Below are 23,807 nucleotides of genomic sequence, written 5' to 3'. Positions count from 1 at the left end.
TCTTCGAAGCTATTCATTTAAATATTGTTAATGCAGATAACTCTAATTTTATCCTTCTACTCATTCAAAGATGACTAAAATCTGCTAAATAATTGGAAAAAAAAATTAATAATGAATACTTAGTATTACATATGATTACTTAACAAAGTTGTTATCTTCATGCTTCTTCTTTGATTTTAGTTTTTTTTTTTTCAATTTCGTTAATGATTAAATGATATATTTATCATCGTTATTATCATTGTAATTATTGCCATCATCATTGAAAGTACCAACATTGACATTAATGATAATACTAATGATCGTGATAGTAGTAATAAAATAATTGCATAATTATCATTATCACTTTCATATACTGATCATTGTTATCAGTATCATTGTCTTTATCATCATCACCGTTATTAATGACAGTTGTATTATTACAAATTGCGATTAGGCAAACAACACATTCAGCACTGTTATTACCATCGGTATTGTTATTTATTATCATTACCATTATTGACAGTAGCATCACTAGCAATAAGAACTAAGACTAAAAATTTATAATATTGTTATCTTATTCATTAGTGAGTTGAGTGCTTTTCTCGACAAGTAAGCCATTGGTAATAGCACAAACGATAATAATAATAAATGATAAATACAATGATAATAATAATGAGCGATGTTGATGATAATAATGGTAAGAAACGTGCTGGTAGTGACATGATGACAATGATAATGATAATGTGCAAGTGAAGAAGAATTTATGGAAGGAAAATGAATGCTAACAAATTCACCAGATGTAAATGAGCAGTAATTAGTTGTGTATATGTATGTATGCATATGTGTGTGTGTGTGTGTGTGTGTGTGTGTGTGTGTGTGTGTGTGTGTGTGTGTGTGTGTGTGTGTGTGTGTGTGTGTGTGTGTGTGTGTGTGTGTGTGTATGTATGTAAGCAACAGCTTAACAAGTAGAATTATGAATGAATGACTGAATGATTTGATGAATAGATGAATGAATGAATGAATAAATGAATAAATGGATAAGTGTGGAACATTTTGATGCTTTGATGCTTACTTATAGAGGTGGAAAAGATTTTTACATTTAACTTTTTAAGATTTAAAAAGATCTCTTTTTTTCTCTCGCCCTCTTTCTCTTCAATTTTTTTGCTTCCTTTCTCTCTTCTTCTTAACATCTTTAATTTAAATTATTTTTCTTGGCAATCAGTTTATTTTCCGAAAAGAAAAGGGAAAATGAAATAGCAGTAGTTTGAGAAATAAAATAAGAGAGATAATTCTTTTTGTAAACAACAAAATAGATCAGTCATTGTTAACTTATAAAATTTAAGCAAATGATGTCAGCTGTTAAGTCATCTTCGTTGACAATATAAAAGTTGAGAAACAACAACAACTCATTATGTATTAATGGATGGATGAGTTAGCAAACGAAAATCCTAATTAATTAACAATAATGAAATGTACTGAACGGAAAATAGTTCCTTCGTCTCTTTTTAACTTTTCCAACCAGTGATTAGCAAATATGAGTAAATTTATATAAGTGCACCTTCTTATAACAAATATTGATATTATTTTAAATACTTTCAATTACAAGTATCGAGTATACTATTTTTTTTTATTATTGTCATAGCATTTTATGAAATTTACTAATTTGTAGATTATGCTTAAAAATAATAATTTTATTTTTTTCTACTAGTTGCAAGAATTCAGTAACTTAAGAGAAAAGGAAAATAAACAGAGCAGAATAAAAACAGAATATACTTTATGAAATCAAATACCATTTTGTTGTATAATTGAAAAAATGTGTAGAAGAAATGTGCAAAACAAATATTTTCGCTGATTTTAAATTTAAAAATAAAGTGTCCTCAATTTTTTATTTTAATAACATCCAAAGTAATATAATTTACACTTTTTTAATTTACATAATTCACACTAGCCATAACTTTTTTTTATTTTTTTATCTTTTACAAATTAAATAACAATTTGAGGATTTTAATAAAGTTAATTCATGTTATTTACTACTAATTAATGTGTCATTCCTTGTTTCCGTTTACAATAGTCCAATAAATGAAGTTTTTAAGTTTATAAATGTATTTGTGGAAAAGAAAAATTTTCAGAAAAGCAAATTTCAAAATTTGAAGCAAATATTTTTTTTTTTATTTGTGCAATGTTTCTTGAAAAACATTTTAAATTTTTGACAATTTTTCTATTTTATTACAATTATTGATAAATTAAGAATAGTAACGATGATAATGATGATGAGATGTTGAAGTGACAAACTTGCTATGAATATCAAAAATATCAAAAGTGTCAAAAGAATTAAAATTTTTCTTTCATTAAAAACATCAGTCATTACTTTCATTATTCCTGACCATTCTGTCGTTTTTTTTTTTTTTCATTTTTCAGGTAAATGAGCTAACTTATGATGATAAAAAAGACGAAAAACTTGCATTTCGATAATACCCGATGAAAATATCAGATGTTAACGAGAGGACACTCTAATGATGTTTTCACTGGAATAGTTTTTTTTTTTTAAAGTTTAAAAATTTTAAACTATAAAAGTTTGCAGCATTTGATATGTCACAAAAATTGTTGAGCAATCATTTGAAAAATAAACGACAATAATATTATCAGCATGAAATAAAGCAGCAATACATTAAACTAATGGGCAATATAATTAATTTTTGATAAGTTATGCACGAAGATTTTTCCGTTTAATTATCAATTAAAGCTTTTTTTTTTTTCATTTCATTATTTAAATTGTATAAACAATATTTCCTTTTGCAAATATTAAATAGAAAAAAATCCGATTGTTTTTGTTCAATTTTATTATTAATCAAAATCAAATAATAATCATTTCAAGTTTCTTCTACCATTTGGTAATTAGCCACAGTTTAAAAGTAACGAATTATTGTTAACTAAAAAATTACACAAAGAAATTTACAGCAATTTTTGTTCATCATTTTTTAATTGAAACAAAATGAAAGATGAAAGAAAGAAAAAGCTATAGTAAAATGTTTTTTTTTTTTTTTTTTTTGGCAATCAACTACTAAAAGTTTTACCTACAAATTTATTTAACAAAAAAGTAATTTTCAAAAAATTTTCAAATCAATTCTTCAATTCTTCAGTAAATGAGAAATTTCACCCTTCTTTCAATGATTGGTTTAAAAACTTTCATCCCAAAAAGTATACCATCGTATGAAAGTATTTTTTTCTCCAAAAAAAAAAAAAAAGAAAAACGATAAATTTTAGTTCAAATAGAAAATTTATAATAATAATTGGTGGTGAATAATATATGGTTGAATTTCTCAATCAATATTTTCTATATCACAGATTCGATAGTGAGAGAAAGCATTTTATTACAAACTATTAAATGATGTGTAAACAATGTACTACCAAAATTCCTATAATTTCCATTATCGTTAACAAAACTGTTATCATCACCACCGTCATTTTAATGATTATTGCTATTATTAATTTCGTCATTGTTATTGTCATCATCGTCGTTGTCGGATAAATTCTTAACAATGTATGGAATAATTTAAAAGATTGATAAATGAACGCAGTGAATGAAATAAAATTATCCATCCATCCCAATCAATGACAGACACTATGGTCATAAGTGACCACTGAACTTGTCAAATCAAATTCATTGCTGAAAATGTCAACAACGAAATCAATTCGTTAGTAATGGCTGTCTCTAATAAATTTTCAATATTTCTTATTTATCGTCCTTTTTTGATAGAATAAGTGAGATTCCGGATTGAGATTCCGGACAGTTAAAATAAAAAATTAACAGTTGGTAAGAGTAAATTGTATAGTGAATATGATTTAATTATAATTCACATAAAGTGAAAAATGCTCTTCTTCCCTTCTTTCTTTACCCCTCTCTCTCTATCTCTGTCTCTCATTTCTTTTCAATATTTCACTATCATTGTATCTCAGAAAAGGAATGGTGCAATTCTTGAACTTAAAGAACATTCTCGCTGTTTAGAAAAAAAAAAAAAAAAAAAAAAAAGGAAGACGTAAAAAACACGTTGGGAAGGTTAATCGTACGTTGCGGAAAGGAAAGAATGGAATAATGTGAGATGTGGGAGGAATGAAGAAGAGAAGAAGGATGATTAACTTCTACTGCTTTCATCATTCATTTAGCTTACTCTTTTAAACCATTCTCTTTTCCTTCAAGTGGAACTATTTTAAAAGAAATCATTAAAAATCTAAAAAAAAACATTAAAAATTGAAAATTATTTATTGCATCAATCATTTTAAGGGTTTTTTTTTTTTTAATTTATAAAGAAATTATAAAACTAAGCGACATTTTGGCAGAAAACGATTATTATTCATTCTGTCTTTCACGTTTGCACTGAAATCATTCATTCATTCTGTCTTTCACGTTTGCACTGAAATCATTCATTCATTCTGTCTTTCACGTTTGCACTGAAATCATTCATTCATTCTGTCTTTCACGTTTGCACTGAAATCATTCATTCATTCTGTCTTTCACGTTTGCACTGAAATCATTCATTCATTCTGTCTTTCACGTTTGCACTGAAATCATTCATTCATTCTGTCTTTCACGTTTGCACTGAAATCATTCATTCATTCTGTCTTTCACGTTTGCACTGAAATCATTCATTCATTCTGTCTTTCACGTTTGCACTGAAATCATTCATTCATTCTGTCTTCTACGTTTACATCCGATTTATTCAGCATAGATAAAAAAAATATGCAAAGAAAATTTCTTTATTCTTTGTTCTGTGATTGACATTGGTTTAATCAAATAGCATACGTGGATTTGTTTTGAATTATTAATAGGAAATAATTATTTGAATTTTTATTCATTTCCTATTTCGATGTGTTATTAGCAACTGTTCAAATCATTTCGTATATTTTCTTAAATTTTCCCTCTTTTAACTATTTAAAATTAGCATCGCTCTAATTATTATATTCTCTACCATTTCAATTAATCATTTTCCTTTCATCTTTTTTTTCAAACAAAATACTTTATTATAAATCATTGCTATTTATATTTTATTGGTGGATACAATATTTGAAAGAATTTTCGTTCTATAAAAATAGTCAGCGTTACATGGAATGTAATTTTTTCAAGTCTTTTTTAAAATGCAATATTTTTGCAAATAAATGTTAGATTAAAATTAATAATAAAAGAAATCTGATTTTGATTACCATCAAATTAAATGCAATACACTTCAATGAACAAAATTAAAAATCAACAAAACACTAGATGTCACAGAAGTGGAAAAAGAAAACGAAAGAAATCGTTTTAAATTTTCAAAAATATATTTTAAAGAGGTCTATCCAATAAATTTTGTCGCAGTCCATCATAAAAACTACTATATGAAATGTTTAAATTTATTTTCAAACTACATCATTCATAATTATTTTCGATCAGGAAGAAAGATAAAACCTTTATTTCTGAATGTCAAAATATTAAAATAACAGTGATATGTGTACCTTTTAGTTGAAAGATTCTTTTTATCAATTATATGAAATGGAGGACAAATACATTTAAAAGCATATAATTGTCCAATATTTCTAAAACTAATAACAACTGTAATTTGAAATAGTATCACTAAATAATTAACTAATTTTTGGATAAAGAAAGGGAAAATTCTACTAAACATAGTAATAAAAAAGTAAATAGATGATCTGTATTATATTTCAAATTTAATAAATATATTAATTGATTAGGAAGTATTCAAAAAAAAAAAAGAAAATCTAGAAAATAAAAAAAAGAGGTAAAAGACGAAAATGAGGAAGGCAAGGAAATTAAGATTAGATAGTGTACAATTTTGTCAAGGACAAGGACGCCAACCCGCAACTGTCACATTTTACAGCTCGTCTTATTATCATCCTATACCATTGTTATGCACAGAGGATCATCGTTCACTTTTAGTCTAAACAAAAATTTTCATCAAAATTATAGATTTAATTTAAAAGGGTTTTCTACAATTTAACTAATATTCTTTCTGTTTTTTAAATTTTTTAAACACTTTTTAGTTTCTTCTAAATATCTCATTTACAGTGAACATATATTCACAATCAATAGAAGTTATATTATTTAAGTAGAGCATATGCAATGTAATAAATTAAAAGTTAATGAAGACAGTCAAAAATTAAAGTATATTGTAATTAAGTTCATTCAGTGCAATTACTGCTCTGTTTTAACTAATAAAAATATTTAACTTTTTTTGCATTATTTTCTTTAAACTATTTACTTATTTGCTTACTTGTTCATTTGTTTGTATTTGTTTATTAGTAAAGTATTTAACACTTTTTGCAGTTTTTATTTACACAGTTTAATTTTTTTTAATTTATTCATTCGCTCATTTATTTGTTCCTTTTTTAGCTCCAAATATTAAAGGAGGTGAAATATTTTCTGTTTTTATCATATTGCTATAATGCCGCATGATAAATTAATGACTTTATCAGATGCAGCAAATCGTGCATTTTATGATGGAAATTTTGAAAAAGCTTTAACACTTTATAATGAAGCAATTCAATTACATCCCACTAATTTTATTCTCTATTCCAATCGTTCTGCCATCTTTCTTCGTTTGAAATGTTTCCGTAAATCATTGGATGATGCCAAGCAATCATTAGCATTAAATCCGAAATGGGCCAAGGTTAGCCATATTATCACATTATTATTTCATTTTCTATTTTTAGTCTTTTCTATTATTTTTCTTTTCCTCTTTCTTTATTATTAAGAAAATTAGAACAAAAATTAATTCAAAAAATATCACATAAGCAATATTTCGTCAATAATTAAGCAATCAATTGTGAAGGATAGATTTCTAGTATAAAAATTTATTATCTCAATTTTGTAATTTCAATTCTTCAAATTCAGTTCTTGAAATCTCCAGAAAAGAATAAGCAAATTGGTTAATTTTTTATTATTGATTTAATTAAAAATATATCATTCATGTTTACTTTGTACCTATTTGAAGTTGTTTAATTTGCTTCTTCCTTTAGGGTTATTTCCGGAAAGGCGATGCTTTACGCGGTATTGGAAAATTTGACAAAGCAATTTTTGCATATTGCCAAAGTTTAGTAATTGAAAATAGAATTGAAACAGTGAAGGCATTAAAAAATAGCTTATATTACAGCTCAATCAAAGGTATGCAAATTTTTTCGCCCTTAAAATTTTCAAATTATTTATATTTAATCTCCACTTATGTACATTTCTCAAGATTAATGTAATAGCATTTTATTGGATGAGTTTATATGCAAAGAAAAAAGGATGATTATCTTTAAAATTTTATTTTATTTGAAAATACTATTGAAATAACGCAAATGTAGTTGATATTAAATTTTTTTAGATCATTTATCAGTTTTACTGAATGAAATTGGAAATGATATGAATGGAGTGAAATTGGATTCATTCTTAATTATTAGCATAATTGGTCAAGAATATTTGACCACTGGCCATATAACAGTGGCAATTGCATTGCTTCAATTAGCATTAGATATGGATGAAGCCAAAATGGCACCATTAGATTTAAAGCTATCAGTAATTGGTGCTATTTCATTTGCATATTATCAACAGAAAAATTATCAACTAGCAATCAAATATTTAGAAATGCAACTTGAAATAAGTAAGCAACTTGGTAAGATTTTCTACATTCACTTTTGCATTAATAGTGCTTAAAATTAATTGCTCTTAAAATTAAAACTGATAGCTGTGATTAGAAAATGATATGGATATACAGCCTATGATGGAGAAGATTAAAGTGGAATAAGTCATAAGGTTAATAAGCAATTATGCTTGCAATTGTTTGAAGCAAGCCTTATAGATAATGTAATATTGGGAGAAACAAAATTATTATTTTAATTAATGATTCCTGATAACAGCGATAATTCTGACAGTACTTTTCTCTTATAAAATTTCATTTTCAATAATATTTATTTAAAGCAATTATGAAAATTATATCAAAAAAAAGAAATAGTAATGTTTTATTGTTTTGTGTTAATATCATTTGTCAGCTGGTTAAAAAATTACAAAATGATTAGAAAAAGGTAATTTGATTTAATTCGATAATAATATTATTTCAGATGAATTCGAGAAACAATTAACGATTTACAATAGTATCGTACGAATAGCATTACTGAACGATGAAACTATGCTTGCAATTAATTATCTTCAAAAGCAAATTCAATTAATGAATTCTGTTTGTAAATATAATAAAATTACTGTGACAAGTATAGAAGATTTTATATTTAATTAATTTAGAAGATGTGTTTGGGCAGTTTTTTCTTGCTTTTATCATTCATCTCCTTTCCTTTTTAGATATTTCGCTTTTTCACAGAATAAAATTTTTTGAAAAGTTGCAATTTTTTTTTAAACTATATTTTTGCTGCATTTTTATTTTTTTTTTTCTGTATTTTTTTCGTAAGAAATAAAATTTTTTACAAAAACAAAACTAAGCACAAATTTAATTTTAAAATTCATCACGGTAATTCAGAATGACATGGAAGCAAACGATTTTCGGCTCAATCTTGCTGATTTATACATTCAACTTGGTAATTATCAATATGCGGCACAAATTATTGCATCATGCGGACCTCTAACATTTAGAAGTATTCTCGGAATTGTAAAGCTTGCATTAGCTAAGGTATGTAAGCTATCAAATTAGGCAAGTTTAAAAAGTGTGTTCAATTTGTTCAGAAATAAATTTTCTCTCCAATCTTAATATTTTCAAATATTTTTTAAATTTTTAAGTTAACTTTGCTAGTTAAAATAAATAAATGCAAAATAGATTTTTTTTACCTTTTCAACTTTCCAAGTTTTTTTTGAAGTTTTTGCGACTGAAAATGTTCATATCCAACTCAATATTTTACACAGATTTCGGAGGAATATTTCTTTAGAAATATTATAATGTTTTCCTCTTTTTTTTCCTAACTTTTAGGGTGATGGTGAAGCAGCATTAGCCTACTGCAATAGATTAGCAGAGATAGGCAAGGGAACAGATGAGAAAACTTTGGCAATATTGTTGAAATGCAAATGTCTTTTACTTCGGAAGGAAGCAATAATTGCTTTGAATATCTTACAAAAGACAATGACATATTTTGAAGATAACAAAACAACAGCGGAAAATGTACGTTTTTGTTAAAATTAAATTTAAAGCACAAATCCGATAGTGATAGGGATAATAATAACAACAGTTGATAATAATAAATAAAGTATATTTTAAGATTGGCGAGTATTTTGGCATTTTAAGCGAATGTCACTTGGCTATAGGACAATATTGTATGGCAAGAACATGGGCCAAAAAAGAGCTGAAAATAGCAACCAGCAGAAGGTCATTGAAGCTCGAAGCTGATGCATTAAGGTAATTAAAATTACGAAGTCTCATTTTTCATTCACTGGAAATTTTTGGAAACAAATTTTGATTTAACTATTTTTTTACAAATTGTTTTTAAATTGGAAAATAAGATTTTCACCTTTCACAATCGAGCAATTAGAGGTTAAAAATTGCATCTTTTGAAATAACAAATTTTTCTTCTTTTTGCAATTAGGAATTTATCGAATATTTATCAAGCAATCGATGATTATTCGAATGCTGCAATTCTATGGGAAAAATATTGCTGCCTTATTTCTGATCAAGGCGTTGGTTTGTTCATTTTCACTTTTTAAAAAATTTATCATTCTAGCAGCTAAATATTTGAAAACAAAAGACTGTTCCAGCAAAATTAATATAATAACTTCTGCAATCATTATTAATTTCTATGATTAAAAAAGAATGTAATATTATTTCTCATTGTGCAATATTCATGTACAATTAATGTATATTAAAATTAAAGCACTGTTAAGTGAAATATTTATGATAAATGGGGTAATTAATGCAATTAAGATTAATGTAATTAATTCAGTAAAGCAGATTTGCAGATATTCGTTTTAATGGTTTGCGTAGATTAGCCGAATTATATCAAAAATCAAATCGATTTGACCAGGCTGAAATGGCATTATTGGAAAATTCAAAACTTGCACAGAAAATTGGTGCTTATGCATTAATTATCGATGTACACAGCGACTTGTATCAGTTTTACCGATTAATGCATAGGAAGGTGACTTTTTTGAGTATTTCCGTTTGTTCGTGAAAAGTCTCAAGAATTACCTTATTAGTGATTATCGATGATATATATATATATATATATATATATATATATAAATATATATATATATATATATATATATACTATAAGCATTATGCTAGTAGCAGAGCTATTTTAATTTTGGAATTTCAAGAATAATTTCAAATTGAAGCAAAATGCACACCAGAAATCATTGGGATCGAGCAAATGAAAAAGAAAATTAATTTGAATTTGAATTAAAAAAATAAATGTGACTTTGAAAAATGAAGAAATTTTGCTTAAGGATGAAGCGCAAAAACATTGGAATGAAGCACAACAAACATATTTGAAGCATAAAGTGGAAGAACGACAAGCGTTAATTATTGAAATGAGCGGCGATAATTATTTTGATTGCAATTCATTTGAAGAAGCGATCGATGCATACAATCGTTGCTTAATGGTAGTGCAAGAAGATGACAATCTTCAAAAAGAAGCTAAAGTTTTATTTTGAATTTATACTAAAATTCCACTTTTTTTTTTGATTTAAAGATAAATTTTCTCATTTGCTTGCAATATTTTGTGAGTTTTTTGAAATTATTTAAATATAAATTAAAAATTGCTTAACTAACTAATTAGTACTAATAATGAAGTATTCTTTTAGTTTATAACAAAAATCTCCACAAATTTTTCTTTTTCGATCTAAAATCAAGTATCAAGAATTTCATATTTTATAGTATCATTGGTGGTGAATTTAAAATGATGATAATTTAATCCTATTATTTGATTAACTAAATTAATCTTTTACCATTATCGATAAATCAATGTTTTTAATTAATAAATTTTCTCAATATCAAATTGATAACAGATTGCCATTTTTAGGTTTAAAAATAAATTTTCAAGCAATTGTATGTAATTATGCGATAGATATGAGTTTTAAAAAGTTATTAATTTATGTAATTAGTTAATTAATTGCTGAATGTAATTAATAGCTATGCAATAAATTGGGCAAAACACATTGGTTATTATATCATCCGGACGAAGCATTAGCATATTATCGGCAATCACTAAGTGTATGTCAACAACTGTCCGATTTGGAAGGTATGTTGGAATTATACAATGCAATGGCAAATATTCATTTCAAGAAAGGAATGATGGATATGTGTCATTCATGTTTGAGGTACTTTTAGAATATTTGAAATGATAAAATGGAAATCGATATTAATGATAAGCATTTCAAATTACTCGTAATAATATTCTGCAGCACAATATAATTAAATTTATTTCTTGCGTAATAATGCAATGGAAATCTAAACAAAACAATGCTAATTAACATTTATGCACAATTACACAATTATAATTAAGAAAGTGTAAGATATGAAGAAAAAAATGCGAACATTAAGTATTTATTAAGAATTAAAATTAAATTAAAATCATATTTGTTGCCTACGATAAAATATTTATTATAAAATTTAATTTAAAAAAGAATATTGTACTCAAATTAAGTTGGCTAAGCAATAGTAGCTAGTTTAACTTTAACATAAATAAGGTGATCTTCAAAAAAAAGAAGAAAAAAAAATTGTTCAAATAACTGACAGTAAATTCATTATTAAGAGCTGATGAAAAATTAAACGCGAAATATTTCAATTCAAATAAAATAAATTAGTTATATTCCTAAGAAGAAAACTTTCAAAATTAAATGCCATAATGTCAAATTAAACTTCATCAAGACTTTAAAATAATTGTTTAATTTGTCAAGTATTTGCGGATAATTATTCTATTAAATTCTATTAAAAAAAAATACCTATGGAAAAAAAAGTATTACTTCTAGTAATTCTATTAAAGAAAAAAGTAAGAAATTCTATTAAATTTTATTAAAGCTTGTTTAAATAAAAAAATATTAAAATTCTATTAAAAAGTTTTATTTTATTAGAAAAAGTACTACCTATGAAAGTTGATGAAAAGAATATTCAGATGTTACCTGACACTTGCTGGCATATTATCAAAAGATACAGCTCGTTTGAATGCATTCATATCAATTGGACGTACATTATTACTACGTCAACGATATACAGAAGCAAAAAAAATATTTACTAAAGCATTAAATTTAACGACTGAGACGAATTATCGACGTGAACGTGGCCTAATATACGGTTATATGGCAGAATGCTATCTTGGAATAGGTGAAAAATCGAAGGTATATACTTTTTGCTCTTCCTTTACTTATTTTTATAATTGAGCAGATGTATCAATGAATAGGTAAGAGATGTAAGTTAGATTTGTAAAAATTGAAATAAAAAACTCGCTGTAATTGTCAGAAAAACAGTTTATTACTTAAACGGTTGAAATTTTTGTTTTGAATAGTTTCAGGCATTAGTCAATTTTTGTAAACAAATTCCATTTTTTGATGATATCGATGATATCGAAGGGAAGTGTGAGACACTGAGACATCTGATCGAAGAAAAACAATTGATTAAAGATGTTAATTGGACCATGCGACTCTGCAGCAATCGAATTCAATTGTCACAAATGGGATCTATTGATTTACAGGTTATATTATTAGTAAAATCTATTATATAACAATTTAATTCAACCACAGATCAATATTCAGTTATTGTACAAAATTAAATTGGAAATGGAAAATAAAAGCTTATATATATATATTACAGAAAGCAGTAATACTATGCATTGCTAATAAATGCGATGATATTTTAAATTTGTTAAATTAAAAGCAAATATTTGAAATGTAATGCAAGAAAACAAGCTATGATGCTATGTTTTTAATTGGATAAGAATTAATAATTAATAAAACTAATAAATTAGCTAATAAATTATGCTTCTGTTTTCATTCCTATATATAAAGGAATCTTATTTTCTTCTTTTCAGGTTGAAGTTTTGAAACAATCAGCAGAAATAGCAACAAATTTATCGAAATTATGGGAAGCATGCAAATTTTTAGAGAAAGCAGTAATACTATGTATTGCTAATAAATGCGGCGATATTTTAAATTTGTTATTAAATTTGAAAAATAAATATTTGAAATGTAATGCAAGGAAACGAGCTATAATGCTATTTCAAGAATGCTTAAATGCAATGGGGGATCATTCAAATGAGCAACATTTAATATTGTTCGAACTTGGCAAATTGGAATTGGAAGAAGGTTTCATAAGTAATACAATTACTCATATTACGGATGTAAAGGAAAATTGCCGAGATAAGGTTACATTGTTCTTCTTACCAAATTAAATAAACATTATTGTAAAGTTTTCCATTAATTGCTATATTTTAATGCATTATGTATCTTGGAATTTCAAATTTTACTTTCATTATTTAAATTATCGACAATTTTCACTTTAAAATTTGCTGTTATTAGGTTTTATAGCTGAAATGCTAATGAGTGACATTAATTAAGCTTTAAAAACGACAAATTTAATTTTTCGACATTTTTTTGGATTTCATTATAAAAGATAATAATAATTCAATGTAGTATTTAAATGATGATTTAGATTAATTTTGCAGAATTTGAAGGCCACATGCGAATATATCCTTGCATGCGCTTACTACGATGATAGAAATTATAAAGAAGCTTTGTATCATATGCAAAATTTTGAAAATTTGCAAAAAAACTTATCAACAAATCGAAAAGAAATGCTTAAATTAGAGCTTTTATTGATTGAATGGAATTGCAGTGCTTCAGATTATATAATTGAAGCAATACAAGATATTGCTATGAGGAGTAAGTTGATCTAATTGATCAACGATATTTTTCAAGATCCTAAGTCCACCTTTTTATGACTTTTAATCCATCTCTTTGAGATTCTAAATCTCACTTTTCAATATTCCTAATCTACTTTTTTTAAAGTTTTAAATCCATCTCTTTAAGATTTTAAATCCATCTTTTCCTAATCCTAAATCCATCTAAAAGTCTTTTCAAAATTTTTGAAAGTAAAATCTTACATACATAAAAAATGTTATAGCATATCAATAAAAAATTTCATTCAAGGAAAAAAGCTAAATGATATATTCTTAAATGACATTTTCTTTTCAGCTGATTCATTGGTCATTCATCGAATTTTGGACGAATCATGCTTGTATGATCTATTAAATCATGAGAATTTATCAAAAATAGCAGCAATACATTGGATGATGACAAGAGGTGATTTTATCACTGCAAAACATTTCTTTGATTTGTATAAAAATACTTATCAAAATAATGCAGAATATACCGCTGATATTGCGTTATTTTATTGGAATGAACAAAAATTTGAGGTAAAATATAAGAAAAAAATTTCGTTATTTGTTGTTTTATCTTTTTTTTTTTTTTTGTTTTAATTCCATTTTACAATACTATATAATAGAAACATTTATAAATGATCTTATCTCAAACTCTTCCAGTAAATCCCGTCGAGTGTTCAAAGTACTGATCTGTTCTGAATTGATATACTATCATAAGCATGTTTTACCTCAAAAATAAAGCTATGACAACAAAATAATATGGCAAGTGTGCATGATGTGGTAGTATTATAAGAATAGACAGTGACAGGATATGTGACAATATGGTAAGTATGGATGGAGTAGGTAAAAAAGTAGTGAGGAATTGTAACTGATTAAGCAATAATTATGAGCTTTTATGATTGTTGCAGGAATGTGCCAACTTTTTGGAAGAATATTTAAGCCATTATTTCGAGAAAGATACAGTAGAGGAATTTAATGAATTATCATTGATACGCATTTATAGCCGTCAACAAATAATTATCAATTTTCTTCATATAATGTTAATTTTATGCAAATATATGCTACACGCAAATACTGTAGAAACTATTACGATAGCTGAGAGTAAATTTTGGCGCGATTGTCGTAAAAGGAAGTTACCCGTTGGATACAGTATTCCAACTATACAAGCTATTCAGGAATACATTGAAGAGTTGAAGAAGAGTTTACTGTATTGCTTACATGTAGATCGTTATAAGTTGGTATGGTATTTTGAAGTTGGTTAGTTATTACTTTTCATATACAAATTTATTTCTTCCTTTGTATTTTGTATTACAAAGATAACAGGAAAGAAATATTATTTAGAAACAAAAATTATTTCAGCATTAACTACTATTTTGTCTTTCTTGTAATCATTTTAGGTACATTTCTTTATTATAGAATTAAAATATTGCACAAAATATTAATTAAACTAATCAGCAGTCCAATTAATTAATGCCTAATGTTTTATATTTATTACAAATATTGAAGCAATACTTTATATGATCGGACAAATCACTAAATTTTTAACAATTAACAATAAAATTGTTAATTGAACTATTATTTCACCATCTCAATCTTTTCATCATCATTATTATTAGATTATTAATCATTACGTAGTGGGAAAATGTGCTTCCATACGAAGCATTACATGGCGATATTAGTAAGATTTAAATTCAAATAGAAATAGGGCTTATTTCTTTTTTTCATGGCTTAATTTTTGATGAAAATACTCTTTTGAATTTAAAACTAAATTTAGGCCAAATTGGCAAATTGTACTACTTTCTTGATAATGCTACCAGAAGCAAAATGCCAATATTTTTTGCGCAATTTTTGGATCAAATGCTTCACACCATTGACACTATCCCGGCTTTGACTGATGACGAATTCGAGAAGTTAGTATCAGAATCGGAATTACTGGTGAATGTGAAACATGCTCTCGATATCAACAAGACACATCTGGTTGCACTCAATGAACCAAAATATAAAAAAAACCGGAAAGACCCTGAAATTGGGATATTTTATGCAGGAATTGATTCTGCAATTATTTCATGGGAACATATCTGTCCAAATGGTAAAACTGATTTCATTTATAAAATACAGGTTATTTTTTCCCATCCTTCGTTCATATCTTAAAATCTTGAAATTGAATTCGGACTTGTAAAAAATCTTAGTTAATTACTTAGATTTATCTCTAAAACTGAAAGATAACATTTAATAGAGATGTTCTACAAGATTTATCTATCTTTCATAATTGCTAAGCCAATTTTTTTTCCCAAATTTGTTCTCAAAAAGATGGTTTAAATTTCATTTAAGCTAAAAATAAAGAAGTATTTCTCATAGAAATCACCACTTAAATTTTCCATTATTTAGGTATCTTCATTAGTAATTATCGATTTCACAAAAATGTCTTTTGATACTGATAATGTTATCAATTCTTCCTCCGATAACGACATTGTCATTTTACTAAATAATGAAACAGATGACACAATTATCAATTTTCGGATTGCTAATGCACATTGTTTATTGGATATCAAGGGGCAAACCATCCAATCATTAATGCCATTTCTTGAAAAGGTGTTTAAAAAAGAATTATGAAATTTCAAAAGAGAAATATTCAAACAGAAATATTTAACTGAATACTTTTCAATTTTTAAAATAAAAAATTGATTTCGAAATTTTTCCTTTAAAGAAAAATTGAAAAATACACCTTTTTTCCTACAAAAATTAGGCTTAAATTAGAGAACATTTTCTTCTCTCGTTCAAATATGGAACTCATTCAAATTTAATTTAGCTTATTAATGGGTATTCGGTGGAAGAATGCTCAGAACTTTTACAATCCATTAATGTACGATTGTTTGGCGATCGTTCTTCCAAAGTTCGTCCTGGTCGAGCGCAGTGTATCAGAAAGATAATTGTTGATATGGAAGGTGGATTGGTCGAAAATTTAGCAATTAGTATGAATAATCAAATAGAAATTGACAATTTTAAAGGTCAGTATCGATTCCTGAAACCCCTCATAATACTCCATTTTAAAGTCAAAAAAAAAGAAAAAAGATTGATTGCCTAGCACTTGCATTATCTGATGCAAAATTTATTTTTAATTTCATCTTTGAAACGAATAATTTTAAGTTGAAAATCCACTGCAACCAGAATTTGACCTTAAAACTAGTTGAAAATTTTGTTTTTCTTATGACTGACTGTTCGCTTCTCAACATTTAGTCAATTTTATAATTTGTTTAAAGGATTACCAACAAAAGTACAACTTTACTTGTTGGATATGATAAAACAACAAATGAAAACAAATGAAATCCAATTATTTGTGGAGAAATTAGAGGACCTCTATGATCATTGCAAACATATCACACTATCAGATCATTGTGAAGTCGATGATTATTTGCAAGAAACATTTATTCGGAGAACACATGATGAACAGAATTTTATTCTAAAATTTATCAAACATCTTTTCCGAGGTTCTTTCAAAATTTCTGATCATTTTCACATTAACGTATTGCGTCCCAAAATTTTCAATCTTCATCGAAAACATTGAAAATCGAAAATTTTAAAATATTTTCATCATATAACATGACAGAATCATATGTAACTGTTTAAAAAAACTGAAAAGTTTCACATGCAAACACAGTGAATATTTACAGATCATCTTTATGGTATGTATGACGATTTACAAACTTCGGAAGTAGATAATCTCAACAAATTGATGAAATCGTTAGCAAATAACGTTCGTGTAAGAAGAAAAAAACAACGGGGGAAATTGAAATCACGAGGATATCATTCGGAAGGAGAAAGTATATATTAAATTTGATATCACCCAGAAATTCATTATAATTCTAAAACATTTTATCAAATCTCACTAATTTGCTATATCGAAAACAAGCTTTTACAGGCTCTTGTCGCAGTTCTATGTCGGAAAATACTGATTCAGAAGCAGTTATTGTTGATGTTGAATTTCAAGAATCTGAATAATCGCTATGTTTTCTATATGAAAATGAACTGATTTGTTGGAAATGTTTTTAGTCATAGGAATTATAGGAATGTTATAACTTATTTTCAACATTACCATCTATAATAAATCAAAATATTTCAATCAAATCAAATAAGTAACATCATGTAAGTAAAATCAAGATTAAAAGTATTCATCAAAATGCACCCAATGCGCAGAATAGAAATGTAACAAAAAAGAGATTATAATCTAAATGGCAGTCATTCCTGAAAAAACTTTAGTCAAAGATAGGTGTTTCGAACATATATTAAAAAAGTATATTACTAGAGAAAATTACAAGATCTTTTATAGAAAATAAAACGACGACATTTCAGTTATAGCGAAAAAAAAATCTCATTCATCACTTATTACATAATTAGGATGAACAACAACAATAGGATCTTCATCTGTCTCTGCGTTCAACTGAATAAGAATATTGTCTTCCGTGATAAGACGCCTAATGACGCGTTCACATATAGTTTTCTGAAGATTGTACTCCTCCTCAGAGTCTATGCTTTCTTCCATCATATCCAAATACCTAAGCAACAATATTAAGAACATTAAAGAGAAACAGAAACATCAGATAAATTAAATATTTTGAATTAAAGTTTGGATTAAATATTTTGTCCTGAATTAAGTATTTTGCTTCAAAGAAACATTGATTTGTAAAAAAATAACCATTGAATAAGCTGTGATTGCCGGACGCCTTCCCAATTTTCAGTATTTTCTTCAGTTTCTTCATCATGTCTGATGTGTAATACTAGCATATCAGCTATTCGCTTGTAAAGTTCAAATCTGTAAGTTTAATTTTATTGTAGTTGCTGGAATATTGTACAGAGAAGAAAAGAATTCCTAAAAATAAATAAATCATATATGTACTAAAAACTATTGATCTAGATCTATTATAAACCAAGAAAACTCACTTGATTTTCAGCTTTCCGGAATCAATTTTCTTTGCCCCTTCATCTTCGGTTCTCACCGTACTTCCTTCCGCTTCTCGATTTCGTTCCCGAAGAGCACTTCCATCTTGACTACCTAGTTCTGCTGCGTCTATCATCTAAAATACTTTTTGCTCAAAAAATATGTCATTGTTATTTTAATATATTAATTTAATGTTCATTCAATTACAAAAAAAAATCTCATAATAATAAATATACTTACTTCATCTTCCAGAAGTGCATCATCTTCTTGCAAAACAATATCAGGTTGTTCGATACGCACTATCGATTTGCTCAATAATTTTGAAGCTTCATGAACATGTTCCGCTTTGACCTAATGCAAACTTAGTCTATTATAGCAAGACAAGACTAACTCTATGAAAGCAGGTTTATAAAATTAAATGTATAAAGGAATAGTAGTGAAGCGTAATGAAAAAATTTTTTTAAACAAATAAATTCATAGCATAAAACTCACTTCGCCTTCACAATGAAGTCGAGCAAGTGCTTCGGAAAGTCGTATTAACGATTCCAGTTGTCGTACAGTTATTCGCCAGGATGAGGTAGTTGAATTATTACTATCGCTCATTCGTAAACGCTTGTATTCAGAAACCAAAAGCATTGCAGCTGCATCACCAATCTTAAATTTAACGTATATTTTACAGACATATTGATGTGTGACCGTTTAAGAGCTTCAAAAATTTGGATTCCTCATCTAAAACCTCGAATTTGTATTCGTTTCAAACATCACGTTTTTTTCGTTTTTGATAATTTGAGATATTCGTACCTTTGGCTTGAAGCATCGAGCAAATGTAATGTAACGATGGATGTCGTCTAGACTATACACTGTTTCTGATTTTTCTTGGGTTGCCAACTGACGATGAGTGTCCAATATGCGACGAGCTATAGCGTAATCTACGATCTGACAAACAACGCAAACATCAATTGATGATATTAATTGACAAATTAGAAAACTGAGAAAAAAACGAAAACACTTCTTATCACCACTAAATTTTTCAATTGAAATTCAGGCTTGAAATCGTCAAATCACCGAAACATCAACAAAGCAATTATATTCATCTCTCGTCACTTTTCAGAGCAACTAAAAGCATACCACATTACCTCATTGCATTCATCAACTAAGACGAAGAAAAGATCAAATCTTGACATAATAGGTGCAGAAAGCTGTATGTTATTCTTTAATGGTCGTGACCGATCGTAACGGCCACCAACCGGATTTGCTGCTGCTAGAATTGAAGCACGAGCATTCAGTGTCGCTTTTATGCCGGCTAAATAAATAAAATCATAGTTTTATCCTACACCTTACTGGGAATATATTCGATAGCATTGGAAATGTTTGTGCTTAAATAATCCAGATAGAAAAAATTGTTTTTTTTCCACCTTTTGTTATTGATATGGTTTGCTGTTCCATAGCCTCATGAATTGCAACCTGATCTTTCACATCCATCTTGTCAAATTCATCAATGCAACAAACACCCTGGAACTCTTATTCTCTAGAAATCATTAAAATCTCTCAGATTTTACTGACTGAAGTTAGCACCTTTAATTTCAAATTTTTTCCCTTTTGCCTAAATAACAAATTATTCAAGTCAGAACATATTTTAAAACAAACATTGTCTGCAAGCATCAAAGCTCCCGCTTCAATAACAAATTCAAATGACTCTTCGTCTTTAACAACTGCTGCTGTTAAACCAGCTGCTGATGATGCCTTGCCGGAAGTATAAACCGCTCTCGGTGAAAAGTGTTCCACTGTTCTAAAATTACAATAACTGGTTAATGAGTCAGGAAAAATACCTGTCAATAGACATTTAATTTAAATGATAACAACAAACTTCAAAATTTGACTTTTCGCTGTACTTGGATCACCAATCAAACAAACATTTATATCACCACGTAACGTAGTTCCTTCTCCTTCACTTCGTTTCTGAACACCACCAAAAAGCATCAAAAGCACTCCAAGTTTCACCTGTAATCAAGACTAATATTTAGAACAAAGTTTTTTATTTTTCTTCTAACCCAAAAGTTTAGTTAAGACTTATAAAGCTTTGTTTCAAACAAAACTATGACTTTCACTACAAATAATATTTTGAGACAAAAAAAAAAAAAAAAACGAATGTTAATTAAATTAAAACAATAAAATATTAAATATAAATAACCTCGTCATTCCCATAAATATCTGGAAATAAGCTATGAATAAGATTCTGGGCAATTGATTTATCTTCACTCATTTTACGCATCACTTTCTTTTCATTTTCAGACAATTGAGACCACAATTCATTATGATCCAAATCTTCACGTGCGAGAACTCGACTACCAAACTGGAAGTAAAACGATGATTAATAAACTAATTTCATCTTACATCATTCAGTTTTTTTTTTTTGCACAAATAATTGCTGAAAATTTTCAATCACGAAAACCTTCAGTTATTGAAAAAGACTATGAAAAAAATCCAACCCAAATTTTTTATTTAAAAATCTTTTTCGAGCACTTAACATGAAATTTCGTTTGAAAAACATATCAATTATAGATTACTAAATAAGAAATAGTAAGCATATGATCAGCACCGAACCGAAGGAATTGAAGTTGTGACATTACATGCTAGGAATGCCAATTTATAGTTCATATCCCGTACGCCCAAAGCCTTCAGGCCAGTAATACCTTCTTGCTCGTTTCCTATACCACGACGTCGGTTACGACGAGAAGCTTCTGCTCGAAGACCTTAAAATGAAACATTTGAACAGTTCTTCATGCAAACCAAATTTAAAATTTGAATTTAACAATAAAAAACTACACACCTGGCGCACTCAGCTGAGCGACGTCCGGAATAACAATCAGAGCACCAACAAAATCGCAACGATCACCCGGTTGTATAGTTTCAACGAGTTCACCGCGTAAGATAATATCCAAACTCAACGGAATACTACCTCGCGGCAATTCCGCTTGGGTCTCTTGAATACGTATTTTCTAAAAAAGAAACTAGCTGTTCAGAGCCGTCCAGAAAACATTAAAAAAATCAGATATTCGGAAATACCTGAAAATCGATAAATGATGATTCATAGATATCCAACTGGAAACGACCACGATTACTGCATTGTTGATTTGCGCACTGTGCCGGCTGCAAATCTACCTCTTTTTGATAAGATATTACCAAAGTTAATACATTGATAATGTGTAATTTACCCAAGAACTCGTTAAATATAAAGTGAACCAAAAAAGTTATGTGTTATAGTTTACATCAAATTTTCAACTCAGCAATGTATCAACAGCGAATTGTAAATCTTGATAGAAAATAATACCGGTGTATAGCGAAATTGTTGCTCAACGTTTTTAACTTTTGATCCACAGTCATCACAAATGAAAACACCTTTATGAAGCTCAGGATGAACTGGATGTGTTCGCACTACTTGTCCCGAAATACACGTCAAAGCGCCAATTTTACTAGCTGTCAATTCACGAACTCTAAATTGAGGACAAATATTAGATATTAGAATGCAAATTTTCGGAATGTTATTTTTTGATGGTCATAATATTGTTTCCCCCCAAACTTTTCTTCCGAAAAGAGAATAAAACAGAGCTTCAAAGGTAAACGAAATCAACAATACCTGAGTTTATTTCTAATTTGTCCAATACTAACATAAAATTCTTTTCGTTGCATTCGCTGTTTGATATTATCATCGTTGCAACCATCCATAATAGTTAAGTGCAATGCCTTGCACAGATATGGATATAGCCTGCAACACTTTAGAGTTTCAAATACTTTCAAAGTAATTTCATGATGTGTAAGGATGAAAATAAAATTTACCTATAAAACTGTAATTCAAGTGCTGATGCAAGCGTATTGCTAAAGGAGAAAATATCGTCGAATTGGACAAACAGTGTATTGCGTTCTGGATGATACAAATGTGGAATATCCTCCTTATAGATAAGCGTTCCATTCGGGTCTTCGAATCTGGGAAACAATTTTCGTTCTATATTTCGTAAGACATATACGAGATGAAATTTAAATAAGTCCTATTTGATTCATGTCGAAAATTCTATACTATTTGAAATCCCGAAATCGAAAAATTCCATTATATTGTCTAAGGAATAAATAAAATTAATTGACATGTAGAAAAAAAAAATATTTTTTTACTCATTGATGAAGCGATAGAATTCATTCTGTACATGTGTTCCTTCTGAATCGGTAATTTTCGAAACTATAACACTACTATCCATTTAATTAGCTTGTTGTAAGGAATGAAATGGTACTTTTCCTGAAAGCAAAATTATTACTTGACATATCGTTTTAGAAAAATAATTACATTTCAATAGCATCGCAATACAACAATATACAACGCTTTGAAAAGTAATTAAATTCAGAAAATATTTTATAATTAAGTATTTAAATTGGGAATACCCCACAATAAGACGGTTAAGTCAGAGAAATACTAGCAAAATTGACAAAATCTTACACTACAATAATGAATCTAGAAAATATTTTTGAAATATTGAAGTTTATAAAATGCTTTGTAAGTAAGTGATTGATTTTCTTATTCAAGTTCTTTCAGTTTATATTACATAATAACAAAACTAAATTTATTCCAGAAATATTTTAATCGATATATCACTTATTTCTGGGGTCCCCTATTAATCTTATCATTTTTTCGAATCTGAGTCGTCGCTCTCATTTCAATACTTTATTAATAATAAGTAATATTCACAATCTTTAGTTATACAATATTTTATATCTACACCAGCCAGACATTCTTTACATTCTACTAAAATCGACCTATGTCCATCCTACTCGATCAGAAATCTGACTGCCTTTAAGAAATATTTCAGAATAAGAAACATTCCGTGATGCAAACTTTTTCCAGTAAATTTCCGGATGGCTACAATCATTAGCAGAGAGCCACTCCTTGCACCACTCCTAAACCATTACATGCAATACTTACACGAATCTTACTTCATAAGGCTTTTCAAGATGCTAACACTGAACCGCATTTATTACAAAAACCGAATGAATATACTACAGTGAT

General features: G+C 27.7%; 2 protein-coding genes across 4 annotated transcripts; one reads left to right on the top strand and one right to left on the bottom strand.

Annotated features, from left to right (window-relative positions):
* Positions 1 to 6,413: 6,413 nt before the first annotated feature.
* Positions 6,414 to 17,817, top strand: Bm9220 (TPR Domain containing protein; the record flags this gene model as incomplete). 2 transcript variants are annotated; one of them, XM_043077357.1, is made up of 23 exons in its annotated part: positions 6,414 to 6,638; positions 6,988 to 7,132; positions 7,335 to 7,610; positions 8,068 to 8,183; positions 8,478 to 8,627; positions 8,922 to 9,110; positions 9,208 to 9,344; positions 9,532 to 9,626; positions 9,902 to 10,080; positions 10,391 to 10,585; positions 11,076 to 11,263; positions 12,058 to 12,280; positions 12,454 to 12,633; positions 12,970 to 13,302; positions 13,603 to 13,819; positions 14,132 to 14,352; positions 14,727 to 15,075; positions 15,593 to 15,936; positions 16,207 to 16,410; positions 16,628 to 16,826; positions 17,079 to 17,306; positions 17,490 to 17,639; positions 17,738 to 17,817. In XM_043077357.1, 23 exons carry the CDS (start codon positions 6,414 to 6,416, stop codon positions 17,815 to 17,817), a joined length of 4,623 nt encoding a protein of 1,540 aa, XP_042933291.1. The 2 variants fall into 2 exon arrangements, with proteins under 2 accessions (XP_042933291.1, XP_042933290.1); XM_043077356.1 differs by having other exon boundaries at positions 7,335 to 7,622.
* A 370-nt stretch (positions 17,818 to 18,187) lies between these two features.
* Bma-mcm-6 (DNA replication licensing factor MCM6 homolog, putative) lies at positions 18,188 to 23,004 on the bottom strand (the record flags this gene model as incomplete). Of its 2 annotated transcripts, XM_001893691.2 has the most annotated exons (18): positions 18,188 to 18,371; positions 18,512 to 18,628; positions 18,757 to 18,890; positions 18,995 to 19,105; positions 19,247 to 19,408; positions 19,556 to 19,690; positions 19,891 to 20,057; positions 20,170 to 20,266; positions 20,402 to 20,543; positions 20,622 to 20,755; positions 20,946 to 21,107; positions 21,359 to 21,507; positions 21,585 to 21,753; positions 21,821 to 21,904; positions 22,086 to 22,248; positions 22,392 to 22,520; positions 22,592 to 22,738; positions 22,922 to 23,004. In XM_001893691.2, 18 exons carry the CDS (start codon positions 23,002 to 23,004, stop codon positions 18,188 to 18,190), a joined length of 2,469 nt encoding a protein of 822 aa, XP_001893726.1. The 2 variants fall into 2 exon arrangements, with proteins under 2 accessions (XP_001893726.1, XP_042933289.1); XM_043077355.1 differs by lacking the exons at positions 19,556 to 19,690; positions 19,891 to 20,057; positions 20,170 to 20,266; ... (8 more) ...; positions 22,592 to 22,738; positions 22,922 to 23,004 and having other exon boundaries at positions 19,247 to 19,390.
* Positions 23,005 to 23,807: the final 803 nt, after the last annotated feature.

The sequence above is a fragment of the Brugia malayi genome (assembly GCF_000002995.4).
Source record: "Brugia malayi strain FR3 genome assembly, contig: Bm_v4_Chr1_scaffold_001, whole genome shotgun sequence".
Lineage (NCBI taxonomy): Eukaryota > Metazoa > Nematoda > Chromadorea > Rhabditida > Onchocercidae > Brugia > Brugia malayi.
This window is presented reverse-complemented; position numbering and strand designations above follow the sequence as displayed.